The sequence below is a fragment of the Coloeus monedula genome (genome assembly GCF_965178545.1).
Source record: "Coloeus monedula genome assembly, chromosome: 4".
In the NCBI taxonomy this organism is placed as follows: Eukaryota; Metazoa; Chordata; class Aves; order Passeriformes; family Corvidae; genus Coloeus; species Coloeus monedula.
Genome location: NC_138784.1, coordinates 70,823,517 through 70,838,455, shown reverse-complemented (window position 1 = coordinate 70,838,455; position 14,939 = coordinate 70,823,517). Strand labels below are relative to the sequence as shown.

Sequence of the window (14,939 nt, the reverse complement as noted above, 5' to 3'; positions counted from 1 at the left end):
ACAAAGCCAATTGGATTTTGGTTAACAATTTCTAAGTGATTACAGTTCACTAACAATGCAGGTGTGCTATAGATGGAATGCACAGGGGGGGTCTTTTTATTTTAAACTATGCAAGCTTTCTTTTATTCATGTCATTGAGGCGCCTCAGGATAATTCACTTTTCTAGCTTTCATAATGTGTTGTTCAACCACTGTTTTTTCTCCCTCCCTATTGTACTCTCACAAATCATACTCACTAATTTCTGAAAGCTTTTCATTTCTCTCTATAGGTTGTTGTTTCGTAACATTTTATACAAGAAAAGCTGCTCTTGAGGCACAGAATGCACTGCACAATATTAAAACTTTACCTGGGGTGAGTACATTTACTTTTCGATCCTAATTGTTTTATTGCCAGAAAAATAGCCCTTTTGCTCTCAATGCTGCTGGGTGCCCCAAATGACCTTGATCTCTGCAAGGAAAGTGGCTAAGCTGATGGTCTGTCCTGTATTGGTGCCAATCCTGTAGCAATGGCATCATGTTCAAAGGCAGTTGCTGTTCTCTAGAAAGTCCCTTGGCTGGAAAGCGTGCTGGTTTCTGCTGACTAGAGACAGTGGCCAAAGAGCAGTTTGGATCCTTTTTTTAAATTTATTTAAGGGGTAGGGAGGAAGGAGACAAAACATACAGCAGGAAAACACTGCACCACTGGGGCTTCACATTTGAAAAGGGAGAGAAGACAAAAAGACAAAACACAGCCAACGTTGTTAAATGCAGCCCTTATCCACATGGTTTCTAAACAACCTGAATGCAGTGGCTGCACATCTCAGGATGTTGTGGGGTGTGTTACCACATAGCTGTTTGCATGGTGTCATCCTGTCCCCTGACATCACCTCTCCTCACCACCTACTCCCACTGGCACCAGCATTCAGAACAGTTGTGTTTGTGTTGTACAAACCATACCTTTGGTGTTTTCCTATGGTATTTTATATTTAAATTACAGGGCTACAGAGAAGTATATCACTGGTAATTGCATGTCTTAACTCTGAAATATTCTTGTACCACTGTTTTCATTTTCTCTGCTGAATACTTTGAGGATGGAAGAGAAAAAAGGAAAGGATGGAGGTATATTTCCTCTTGATGTAGGAGAAGTGTTCAAGTATATGTTTGTAGTGTCTGGTTACAGACATGAAAATAAATAAATACACTGTGTAAATAAAGAGAGCATTGACTGGACTGACAGTTATATGGCCAATATCTCCTTTACTTCCTATGTGCTGTGTGTGAAACTGGACACTGTGTTTGAAAAATTATATCTGGCCAGTTCACTTTACACAAGTGATTTTCTGCTAGGAAAGCCAACTCTTGTGTCATGGAAATGACCAGTGTAGAGAGGTGTGTTGGACAGTTACCCATGAGCCCTGCTGAGCCACCAAGGTAAAACAGGATTCCTCTGTCATTTGTAATGGAAATGCTGGGAATGGTGGTAGGACATTTGCAAAGGTAGGCCAGCCACAGGAAAGCAGGAGAAAAGTTGTGGTGCTTCAAGTGGTGTTTTCCAGCAACTGGCCCTTGCAAGGGACAGTGTCAAGACCTTGCAAGCCTCCCAGTGGGAGTCTTGGCACTTGTGCCATCCTCGAGAGAGAAAGGAAGGCTCTGAGGGACGATTCCCTTTGAGACCCCTTTGGAGCTCAGGCTGAATCTCAGCATCCCCTGGCTCTGCAACCCCAGTTGTTGGTTCCCATCCCCACCACCAGCAAAGGCCGAGCCCTTGGACAAGTGCTCTCTAATCCCATTCAATGTTGCACCTAAACCAACTCACTGAGTAATTGGTCTCCATCATGCTGAGTCAAATGGCTGTGTGGACTGGCTGGGTAGGATGGAGGTGATTCCAAGCTGCTGGAGCAGCACCCTGCCCAGATAGCATCTCTGAAGCTCTACCACAATATCTGCACATTACCCCCTTAAGAAATAGATAGTCCATTTAGAATCACAGAATCATTAAGGTTGGAAAAGACCTCCAAGATCAAGTCCAACCTTTGACCAAAAACCATGACGTCAACTAAATCATAGCACAAAGTGCCATATCCAGTTGTGTTTTGAACACTTCTAGGGATGATGTTTCCACCACTTCCCTGGGAAGTCTGTTCCAATGCCTGACCACCCTTTCAGTGAAGTTCATTCTGTTATCCAACCTAAACCTCCCCTGTGCAGCTTGAGGCCATGTCCTTTCGTCCTGTTGCGTTTCCTGGGAGCAGAGCCCGACCCCCACCTGGCTACACCCTCCTGTAAGGGACTTGCTGAGAGTAATAAGGTCCCCTCGAGCCTCCTTTTCTCTAGGCTAAACAAACCCAGCTCCCCCAGCTGCTTTTGTTTTCTGTTCTTCCCTGAGTCCCCCAAGCTGGTTGCTATGTTTTGAGAGATCTTATTTATCCCAGTGGGCAACTCAGAGAGGCACATTCCTTCTCTGACTTCCTCACAAACAGGTGGCAAAGCTGGCTCATCTCTGCATTACATCTTACTTGAGCACTCCTCCACTTCTGCAGAGCTAATGAGCAGGCCACAGTTGAAGACACCAGTGTACCTTCTGATGTTTTTAAAATAACGTTCAAAAAAATTTTTTTTTTTCCTAAAGCCCTCTCTAGCTCTTTGTCATTTAAAATTTATCTTTCCAAGCTGTTTTTTCCTGTCCTGACTGTAATGTTACAAAGTTTTCTTTTAGGGAAATATGGAAATTGGATTCCCATGACTCTGGGGCCTTGGCTTTAAAAATATTCCTGATATGGCCAGAGGTGTTTAGATTTTACTATGAGATAAGTTTTTATACTTACTTTTTTAAAGGGAAGCCTCTAATAAAAAGAAGCAACTTGAATACATTTCTACTGCTTGTCTTTCACAATGATTCAGCATATATAATGTAACAGATTCTATATTTCGCACATGCACTATGCTTGACATTCAGTGTATATGGGGATACTGTTATGCTGCATCTGTGTATTCCCAAAATAACTTCATTTAAGCATGCTTTAAAGTTGTAGCACACATGCTGGAAATGCTTCATGTTAGCAGGATTCTCCTTATGTGAATTTTAGCAATTTCTGTATTGTTCCTCTTGCCTGCTAAGTACCTTTTACCGAATGAGCAGGAATAGGTAGTGGATAGGTCTGTGTGTGAAATAGTCTCAGAGCAAATGGAAGCAATATTCTGACAGAACTACAAGAGGGGATGAATTTGGATCAGGTTCATTTGGGCATCAATGTCAGCTTGCTTCCAGTAAGCGAGGTATGATCAGTAGGAGGTTCAGTAATAAGGTGTCTCCTGGAAACAAAAGAATCTATGCCTTCCCCTTTTGCTGTAATGCCACCGTGCATCAGATAAGGCATCCTTAAATAGCCCAGGGAGAAAATCTGAGGGAAAGGCAGGTGATTTATTAGTGTAAGGTAAGGAAAGCTGGCAGAGGCAGGAGCAGGGCACTGCAGGGATGCTGTGGCTGTTGGAACCTGTCTGTGTTTTACCTGCACTCAGGTGTAACCCGTGCTGCTGCAGAAGCATGGAGGAGAATAGCTCTGTGTTCATTAATGATAGAGCCTAGATTATTTCTGGGTTTAGTCTTTTAATTTCTTAAATGCAGACTTGCTCCATGTGGCTTCGTAAGCAGGTTTTGGATCAGCACCAGTGAAGCCAAAAAAGTGGGGGTTTAGTGTGAAATTTATGCCCCTTCCAAGGCTGCATGTTCAGTTTAATTTAAGTAGGTTTTTGAGCAGAGCCTGTAGTGCTATGTCTCTATCTCTGCTTTTTGCCTGGACCTCATCCTTAACAGAGACATGAAAACACCAGCGCTTGATCTGCTCCTTTGAGCTGCACCCTTTTAGTGGACATGAAGAAAATGAGACCAGACATAAATGATTAATGCAGAATCTTGGAAGAAAATATTGCAGGGTGCCTTGCTGTTTGATTACAAGCCTTGGAATTAGTCAACATTTCCATAATTCTAAACCAATATACACCTGTTTTCCCACTGTGATGTGAAGGCACAACTTAATTTAACAGAAACCCCGCTGTGCTAAATCTCTCATTAAATACCAAGCTAGTTCTGTAATTTAAAGTTGCAGCACTACTATTTTAACTGAATTGCCTTTGTATTATAAAATTAATAAGAAGTTAATGATGCACTTTGCTGTATTTTCTCAGATTTTTTTTTTTCACAGCAACAACAACAAAAAAGAAAGATAAAGAAGAAAAACATGTCACCAGCTGACATTTCAAGGCTTTTCTGGTTTTAATCATTTTCCTGAGGATAGAATTCATTTAAAAGATTTTTAAAAAAAAATTTTAAAACTTTCTGCACAAGTAGGATCAAACATCATCTTTTTACTCATGATTAATATAATCTCTCTGTCAGTCATAATATTCCTTGTCATATATTGTAGCTTTTATCTTTCCCAAAATAAATATTTAGATGTCACTTGTTATGTAGGATTGCTACTAGGTAGAGAAGAAGATATGCAATGTTTGACAAATACAGGCATATTGTTATGATATATGATACTGATCAACGAAATAGGGACAGTTCTCTTCTGTTTACTTGGTGCTGGCATCACAAGTAGCTTTTATGTCTTGCAAATGAACAACATGAATTTTCAGATGTGTCTTTTCAAACATAGCATGGGAGCAGGTTGCTTATACCCTCACAGCTCATAGGGATGTGGTTTATATTATTCAGCTTTGAGTCAGGTTTTCTTGGAGTGTTCATTTGGATTTTGTTTCAAAAGGCAGAAGGGAGAAGAGGGAAAAACTCAATTTGAATGTAATAATGATCTTAGAAATGGGCTTCTTTGGGATGAGATGTAGAACTGAGGCCTTAACTAGTCTCATCTTCATTAAGAATCTCATGGCTTCGTTAGAGGTGTTTAACTTTTATTCCCTAAACAGAGTAATCCAATAAATTCCACCCATCTAAATTTATACTGTACCATCAGTTAGATGTAATAATCTTGGTTCCCCCATGCTCTAATTTGCTGCTTTGTGAAAATTGGCTTCTGTATAGAGGGCAAACCTCAGAGCTGTATTCAGGGACTGCTTTAACTGCCTTCATGGCGCTGACATTTGTTTTTTGTTTTAATTTTAACATGCTTTGTTTTAAAAACAGAATGTGCTCTCTTTTGCTGACAAGTGAATCTGGTAGGATTTCCTGGCAAGGGTTAAGTGCAGAGTAACACAAGAGCACTATATGTTGGTTGGATTCTTGGAGCCAAGTAGCTGAATAAATGCACCTTTAATGTCATGCAGAGGTTATTTGAAGCTAGAAATCAATGGGCATCCATTTGTAAAATCTACGCCTAAAACTCTTTGGTGTCTTTGTTCTGTATTTGAAGTTAGATTTATTGGACATGGTAAGGGTTATTTGTTGTCTTTATGTACATTTTTTGATATATCCTCCTACTTAAGGTTATCACAACAATAATTAACAGCCCACACTCTGCACTCCCATGCTTTTAAAAGAGTCATGGTTTATGTGGTTCTTATTTCAAGTGGGATATACATATTCCAAGTAGCAGCAAACCTTTTGTATTGAAGTTCTGGCATGAAATTAGGACATTAGCTGTATGAATTTATTTGATTAAGGGTTTAACAAGGAAGAAATACCATTCTGAGGAATCTCTCAATATTTTCACAGCAAGGTGGAGTTCGTAGGAACTTCTTTTTGTAAAATATTCATGGCTTCCTTTTTTGCCAGATGTTGTCAAGGGAAACATTTTTAATTTTTACGTTGTAAGAATCACTACTGGTTTTATTAAACTTTTTTGACCTCATAGGGAAACAGGACTGGCTTAGAGGGAACTTTGCCCAAAAGTTGTGTACTTGCTGTAAGGAAACCTCAAAGTCCATTTAGGGGTGTAGAATATGGAAAAAAATGAACTTTGAAGAGGAACTTGGGCTGTTCTTCTCTTTTGGTGCCCATTCACAGTAGGGTCAGTTCTACCCTACACCAGGCTGGCAATCACTGGCATGATGCCAGTCTGCTCTGGGGCTTCCCTCGTCCCTTTGGGCCAGCTCAGGTAAAACACATTTGTTCGTGCTCAGTGCCACAGTGTTGGTATGGTCAAGGAAGTGCCACAGACCATCTGGGGACCTGTGGCTTGAGGTCAACGTGGGAGAAAAATCTCAGGGCTGTGCAGAATTGGCTTAGCAGGTTATTTAACCTTTAGAATAATCTGGTTCAAAATGCAGGCACTCGTGATGACTTACTATGAAACCTCATTCACTTTCTGATAAAATACCATTTGTCCAACAGGAAGCAAAAAAACCCAAATGTATTTCTGGTTCTCACTTAACATCATGAGCCTCTTTCTGATGACTATGCTGGCACTCTCCTTTATGGAGCAGTTTTTTAATATCCAGTTCCCTTCTCTGTTTTAAGCCTTATGGTTTGTCAGTACGATATGAACATTATGTAAAAATTACCTGTAATAAAAAGGTAATCATCCAATATGACTTGAATAATAGCCTGAATATGATATATCAGTGACTCTGAGAGATTTTGACAAACAGAAAGGGAATTCAAAGAGCAATTAACTTAGTTAAGGCTTTGCAGTGATTGATTTATGATGACAAATTAAACTAATTCAGTACCCATATAGTATGGCCAAATGCTGTTTAATGAAGGATCCAAAGAGTATAGAACTGCTTAAATGATAAAAATAACCAGATGGGAAAGAGGAGAATTCCCAGAGAGCATCTGTTCCCAGGAAGGGAGCTATAATACAATGAATGATGTTGAGAAAGTGAATCTGGCCCATTCCTTCCTTTAAAATACTTAATGATACACTTTGCCCAGCTCAGAAAAAATCGAGAGGGGGGGGGGGGGCAGGCAGGGTTATTCAAAACCACCACTTTTACCCCTGCTCTTTCCCCTCAAAAAAAATGTTACACTGACTCCACCACCTCAGTGAAAATCAATATTTGCACTAAGTTCAGGTACCTTAGTAGAAAAGTTGGGTTTGGACCTACCATTGCTGCGAAACACAGAATGGATCACCAGCCCTGGATTTATAAAATGGAAAAAAGTGGCTTAGAAACCCAGTGAAATCTCTGTAAGTAGCTGAATTTGGAGCTTGGTGGGAGAATGTGGATGTTGTGCAGGCATAGGGAGAAGAGAATATTGACCAAGTGAAAATAGCTTCTCTAAATTGAGCAAAACATTTAGTTCATAATTACATTGTTCCTTTTTCTCATTGAAGGATGGAGGGTCAAATTCACCATCACCAAATTCACAGCCTCATCATTAGGGTAACTTTCTGGCATGCAGGGAGAATGCAGTTCATATCCTCTGTGCCTTGTATATTGAAAGGATTTAGCTTAGATCGACCTAACAGAGCCTTCACCACTGGACTTAGTTAAGATTAGGGGTCACTGTTTCTCCTCTTGAAGCTGCTCCAGCTGTATGAAAGTGTCAAATTCTTGTGGGAGTGAGAGAAAGCAAGGAACAGCACATGGTTGCCTGCTACTGAGGGCAGTGACTCAAGTACTGTGATATCTGGAAATGAGTCCATGCTCTGGTAAGTATTTTATTCTTTGGAAAAGCATCAAAGATTTGGAAGAGACTCTCCAAGAACAGGGAAGTGCAGGAAGATTCATTGCTGAGGCACTGAGAGAAGATGGCTAAACCTCGACCTGCCTTACTCAGGGGAGTGATGTCCCTATGGTGTCTCAGGAGGGTGCAGAGCTGCACAGGGCATGGGCATCAGTGAGGTGGTTTAGATCCTGCACATCCATATCAGGTTGTTGCTTTTCCTGCTGGGAAGCAAGAGCACATTGGCCCAGATGCAAAAGCAGTTAGATACACTCTAGCTTTTTTAGAGAACTCTGGGAGTAGTTCAGGAAATTTTTTTTTTTTTTTGCACAGCTTTGCAGTATAATAATATTGGGTTGGAAAGTAAGTAATGCATAATAGTGGCTTGACCTCAGAAAAATTCACTAATGTGAAGCCCATCCCCTAAAGGCCAAACGGTTCTGGCATGTGTCACTGGGAGACCTCTGGTTTCCATAACTCTGACCAGTTGAGGTCATCACTTTGCAAAATCCCTCCAGATTTTTTTGTCCAACTTAGAACATCTTAGTCAGTGAGGGTGGAGGATCAGTTCACAGGATATCACTTTTAAGCTGGGTACCCAAAAATCACTGACTTGGAGAACTCTTTGCTGTGCACTTCAGAACAGAAATCTCTGAAGAAAATCGAGAGGCCATCACTGGAGTACTCCAGGGTATTGCAGAGCTCACCAAGATTTAGGTGGGGTGCTTAGCTAAGGATAATAGCCCAGGCACTCTCTTAAACAGCTATTTATCCTCCTGCTGGTGTTAGCTGTTTTCTGTTATCTGGAACAGAAAGTACAGGTGCTTCAGTCAGCCTCATTAGCACCACAACACGAGCTATTAAAATTGTCTTCATAATGAAAAACTAGTTCAGGGAGCCTTCCTAGCTGTCTGTCTATTCCTACAATAGTGAAATTAGAAAGGCAGATCATAAACAGTGTTGCAGGCATCAGGAAGCAACATCATTAGAGGTGCCCTTGGATGCCATATACCTGCCTTGATAGCAATGTTTGGCACCCGTGGATCTGAGTTATGTTATGACTGAGGAGCCTGGGCCTCATGGCATGTTTATAACAGAGAGACTGTTTGTTCAGCAACCTCGTGCCATTATGTCCCACCCTGTGAGCTGTGCTGCTTCCTTCAAACCCCTCTGCTCTGAGGCTCATTGCTGTTGAAGAGATGTAATGCTGGCTCGTTGTGTGTTTGCACTCCTGTGGTGGTGCAGGAAGCTGAGGTAGCCCCAGCCAGCTTTCCCCCATCTCAGTTGGGTAATGAACCACACTGGGCAGGTGCACCGTGCTGCTGAATAGGACAGGGTACATGGTAAGAGAGGAAAAGTTCTGTCTTCTCTGTGGTACTCAAAAACCCCCTAATACTACAAAAACCAGGTGAAAGTGGGTGCTCTGATTGAGTCTCCTGCTCTAATAACACACTTTGGACAATCATATTCTGCCTAATTAAAAACACTCTTTGCAGACCTAGAGAGATAATTGATTTTTTGCTCATTCTCTGGAAGAAATTATCATCTTCATTAGCTTAGTTGGAAGAGCCACTTCTTTGTCTGCTCTTCCCCTGTGGTGTGCAGAGAAATCCTTCCTCCTCTTGCCAGCAGGGTCACTGGGGCTGGTAGAAATACTCGGGGATTCATTTGGGTGCAAGCACCAATCTGGGGAAGAGACATATTAATGTGATTGTCTTGGTAGACATCCAAAGCCTTTAGAGATGCTCAAATGGGCTGTGAATTCCCACCCTGGAAAGTCATGGAAGACACATAGTTGCAGAGCTTATATTTTAGGCTGTCAGCGTGTGGAGCAAGTGATCAGCACCCTGTAAAGCAGAGAGCAAATACAATTATTGATAAGACACAGAGGAATGGGTTTAAACTAAAAGAAAGTAGGTTTAGATTAGACATTAAGAAGAAATTCTTTACTGTGAGGGTGGCGGGGCTCTGGCACAGGTTACCCAGAGAAGTTGTAGATGCCCCATCCCTGAAAGTGTTCAAAGCCAGGTTGAACAAAGCTTGGAGCAACCTGGGATAGTGGAAAGTGCCCATGGCAGGGTACTTTGAAACTAGATGGTCCTTAAGCTCATCTCCAACCCAAACCTTTGTATGATTCTACAATTAAAGTGTCAAATACCTTTTAATAGGTAACAGAGGGGGAAAAGCTAATATTTGTCTCACTTTTGGAATGGCCCATCTTTTCCCCTTCAGCTTAGCTGACATCAGTAATGGCTTTGCTACCAGACAGTAGCCTGACTATCTGCAGGAGCAGAGGGAAACAGTCATTGAAAAAGATGCCACCATAACTCCACTTATTAGCAAAAACCTGTATCTACTGCCTTGTGCCAGGGAAGTTAAAAAAGCAAAAACTGCAAAAGAAAAAAAAATCGCATTGAGCTAAACAGAGTCTTAAGCAGTGGTAAACAAAATGTAGCTTCCTTTGTGGTTGATTTTTATCCAGCTGCAGTCAAATATCAAAGCGATATCAAAGGAAAGCTACCCGTTAATTAATTCAGACTGACTTCACAAAGCAAGCTGGAGCTTTTGCTGATATCTGATTCTGACAACTTCCTAATCTTCACAAGTTGTCATTAAGAGTGGCATTAAAGCAGTCTGCAGTCAATCCCAGCTCTTGCCCCATTGTAACTCAGACGGGGCGGGGGGGTGGGTATGCAAGCAGGGCTTAGAGTAAGGAACTTCTTTGCAAACGGAATTTGCAATGTATCAGGGCATCTCATTAATACACTGCCTCAATCATTCACCCTAGGAATGCTCACCCATTCCCACTTGCAACTGTTACAAGTTGCAGTGAGTGGAAATTTTCTCTTCTGAAGGAGAAACACGGGGAGAAAGCAGAGAAAGAAACTGAAAAAGAAGCTCATGTCTGAAAGGAATAATTAGAAGTCTGTAATGGTCTCTAAGAAAGTATGAATAGAGGCTTATCACTGATTTCAAGATAGAGAACATAGGATTGTGGGTTGAAGAAAGTAAGATTGTGGAAAATAAGACACTAATCAGAGGATAAGATTAGTTTTAAACTAAGAACTTTGAGCAACCTGGTGTAGTGGAAGGTCACCCTGCCTGTGGCAGGGATGTTGGAATGAGAAGAGCTTTAAGGTCCCTTCCAACCCACACCATTCCATGATCCTATGAACTGAAAATCTGGTACCTCCACAAGTGAAGTGCACAAGAATACAACACTCAGTGTTCCTTACTGCTGCCAGAATCTCTCAGAGGGATTGCAGCCTTGTGCAGAGATGTGAGGGATGTGATACCTTTATATTTCCATTCAGCTGTGAATGGCTCAAATGATTGAAGGGAGTTTGTTTTCTAGACCATCACTTGAGCAAGTATCCACCAGACAGCAACTAATATTACTTTGTGGCAAATTCCTGACAATACCTTAGAGGAAAATGTGTTGTGTTATTATACAGTATATTCATTTCAAATATTGCAGAGAATACAGAGAAGGATAAGTGCTGTTGTGGGAGCACCTCACCCAGCATCCACAGCAGCATCCATGAAGATGGTGCATTTATTTCCTCCAGGGCCAAGTATTGCCCAAATGCCAGTGACAAATGGGAATTATTTTTGGTTGTACACAGAACCAAGGGTTTACCATCATAAGAGGTGAAGTAAAGCTTAGATCAAGTATCAAGAAAAAATACTCAGTATCAGTTCAATTAGAATAATCGTCTAAAAGAAACAAAGTTCAATCCCAGTCCTTGCGGGTGTTTGGGGTAGGAAAGTATTAGAAAATATGGGATAGGCAGTAATCCTGTATTGGCATTAAGTCATTCAAGATGAGCTGCTGGATTTTTTCATCTCTGATTTCTCTGACTGCTAAGAAGTGAAAGAAATTGCTATGCTGGGTAAATATAGACTCCTCCTATTTGTACAAAAGTATGTGATTAACCAAAAAGAAAGATCTTGCTAAGTAAGAGCTACAGTCTGTCTAAATGCTGTGCTTATACACTTGTGTCTGGAGGGCTCTGGGGGTTGCTCAGGCAGGCGTGTCCCTTGCCTCTTGTGACCCTGTTCATTTTGCAAAGAATGACATGGATTTATCCCACTTTAAAAGTGGCCTGAAAGCTGACAGCCCTCGTTGTCTGCTACTTGTCTTCCTCCCTGTTGACACAAAATCCAAAAATAGAGGGTGTGATATGGGGAAAATTTCTTTTCTGCACCCATTCCTCCTCCCCTGTGCTTTCCTTGCCCTCTGCTAGCTTCACTGACACTGCAACAGCCCCCAGGCTGCATTAGCTTCTCTCAGAAAAAGCAGCATATGCCAAGAAACCAGGAGTTCAAGACTTCCCAGTAGCTCTAAATGCTACCTTTGGAGCAGGTAGGATGAATGATGTAAGAGCTTTTAGCTCAGTTGATTTTATCAGAGGACCTTCCTGATAGTTCTCCGTGGCCTCCAGCTGTTCCACCTGAAGCCATCTCCGCAAAGAGATTTCTTTGACCTTTAGGCAAGTTGCACATAAAGATGTAACTCACGGGGCACAGCACAGAGAAAATTTCTAATTGAGTACAGTAGCAGTGAAGAATAAGTAAGAGAAGACAACTTTTCACATACTGACGTTTATAGTCACTAAGTGAAGCATGTTGTTGCTTTTTTTCAAGAGAATCAAGGGCCCCAGTCTCTGGACCCAAGCATTAAGATTCATGCTTGGAGTCAGATGCTGGTTTAGAGCTTTGTAGATGGGTGGAGGCAGGTTGATTTTGGTCTTACTCTTCCTAGCACTGTCCCTTTTACTAATGAAAACTTAATCACAGCTCGATCCAAACACCACAGCCAGCTGGAACTGACTCATTCTTCAAAAATATATGTTTTTGCTAATGTTGTCCATTTATTTTTTGTTTGTTTAACTTTCGAAACACCTATTGGCAGAAATATTCAAATGCATTGGAATTCCTAAAGATTAGCATTATAAATATATGCTGCATGTTTAGTTTGAATGCAAACCACTTTCCTTATCCCAAAGAAAGCACTGGCAGAGTACATTAGCTACAGAGATGCTAAAAAATTAAAGAGAATGAGTTCATATGACGGGTGGTTAAAAATAACATGGTTGCTCAACGTGACTCTTACTGGTGTTTGTAACTGTATGTATACACAACTAGACATTCATATTTTCATGTGGACAGTGTGTGTTTGTGTGTTCTTACGGCTGGAGACTTGTGGCAGTATCCTTCTGTTTTCAAAGATGGATTAAATATTGAGCTATCTTTTTCATTCTCTCTCCACAGCCAGATTATTTCGCCATTGCAAACTATTGGCATAACACTGAGAGCTTTTATTTGGATGCTGATATTGGATAGTCGTGGAAAATTCCTGTAACTTCAGCTCATGGAGAGCTTAAATAGAATTTATGAGCCATATCCTCATTTGGCGTAAAATATTATGGCTCTGCTGGTACAACAATAAAACTGTACTACTTAGCCCAGCTGATCTCAGTCAGGAGAGTAGGATTTTTGATGTCTTCATTTAAAACCTGTTTTCTACCTGAATGCTTTGGCTATTCCCTGCAATATTTAGAGGCATGCCTGTTGACAAGTAGTTTGGGGCTCACGTCTGACCTTTGAAGAAATCTGGATTGGTCTGTGTTTGGTAACAGGGAGGAATTTAACTGCCTGTCTGCCTTCTGGAGAGGAGGGAATTGTGAATCGAGACATGTATTCCAGACTCAGAACATCTCCATACCTTTGCTAAGTGAAAAGTGAAAACGGCAGTGGCCCCACATCATCAGTGCCAACTTTTTCTATATATTGTACCCTTTTTCTCTAATTTAAAAGGTAGAATTTCAATAGATTTTATAATTTTGATGCTTTGGGGGCTTATTTTAGATTTGCCTCAATCACACTTTTTAGGTATAAGAGGTTCTTGCTGGTACATTGTAATGCAAATAGGAGAGCTTTCCAACAGAACTTTAAAAAAGCTTTACATTAAAAAAAATTCCCATAGCCTAGAATTTGAGTTTTGTACCAAATAATACTCTAGTTTCTGTCAGACGAGGAGCCCAAGAGCATTGTTGGATCAAGGTGACCTTCCATGCTGCAGAAAGAGTCAGGCAGAAGATCCACTTAGCAAATGAACAGAAAAGTCTGTGATGTGAAACTAGGGGAGTGGCTGAGGCTAGTTTCTCTTATTGAATGAAAGCAAAAAATTAAGAAGATAAGTGTAGATGAGATAACACTGTGAAAGAAACAGAGGATCACCTGACTATGGTTTCTTGTCTTTCTGAAATGTTGCTGTTGCTAGTCATTCCTTTTAAAGAGTTATCTCCTGAATTCCAGCTTGGCAAAGGTAGAGGAATTTGATGAGCATAATCACATGGTGTTTTCCCAGAGCATAGTTCACAGAGGAGAACAAGCAAGCACAGAACAGCATAAGTCTTAAAATAAAACTCCTGCAAAATAAGCATTTGATATCCTGGGTGCTTTGGCCTCCTTCAGAACCGAGTTTACGTTTTGCATTACAAAAGCCATTGCATGTTTTTAGAAACCTTTCATTTAAACTAAATGTCTTCACAATCATTGGTAGCCTGAAAGAAAATTTCTTTTATTTTTGGTTGGGACTGTGTTTTTGGGAAAGAAGAAGGATAGGGCAGAGGATTGCTTTGTTTTCTTAACAAGGTTCTAAAAATTATCCAAGAAGTTGATGTGGAATCAGAGGGATTTATGTAGAAAGGGAGGGGTTTCCTGTGGATCAGGCTTGAACATTAGCACCCTAAAATGGTGACCACAGACTGAGCTACTTGAATATTTTCATTGGGCAGAAGGAAAGGTCTTTTTTTAAAATGGGGACTTCATCTTGAGCCTTCACAGATTCTGAGAAGGGCAAAATTCCCTGAATACGCCCTCAGGAGTCAGTGCTCCCTAAGCAGGGAATCTGGCTTTTTCTGGGAGGAATGTGAAATCTGCCTTTGCAAATCACTCAAGCAAGAACAAGCCTCTGCTTTGCTGCCTTCCCCTTTTGAGATGGTTGAGGGACCTCTCTTTTATTCCCATGTGAAGACTTTACGTAGAAGATGACTTAATAGGTAGCATGTTTTGGCTTTGCTCTGGCTCTGTTTTCCAAATACTAATATGGGAGAGGGGGGATGTTCTTAGATTTGAAGGGAAAGTACTCCCTTTAAAGGCTCAGTCTCCTGTTGACTTCTGGAAAAAAACACCCAACTGGGGAGATGGAAGAAAGTACATCTTCAGAACACTTGAGTCATGTCCAGTGGGACACTGACTGGAAGGCTTGTGTCATGCTGGGAATTGAGTCCTGGCATCTTAGGTCACGCTGGGCAAATCCACCCAATGCAGCACAAGGCTACATTAGTTATTAGCTGACATCCCAAAGCCACAACAGCTTGGCTGGC

At 41.2% G+C, this 14,939-nt stretch overlaps 1 protein-coding gene across 6 annotated transcripts in view; it reads left to right on the top strand.

The window, feature by feature from the left end:
* Nucleotides 1–14,939, top strand: part of CELF2 (CUGBP Elav-like family member 2) — a 378,834-nt gene that overhangs the window by 275,258 nt on the left and 88,637 nt on the right. For all 6 annotated transcript variants that reach the window (XM_082279909.1, XM_082279906.1, XM_082279907.1 and 3 more), the window contains one exon: nucleotides 269–351. In XM_082279909.1, the coding sequence (XP_082136035.1) occupies nucleotides 269–351 (83 nt within the window). The remainder of the gene's footprint in view (nucleotides 1–268; nucleotides 352–14,939) is intronic.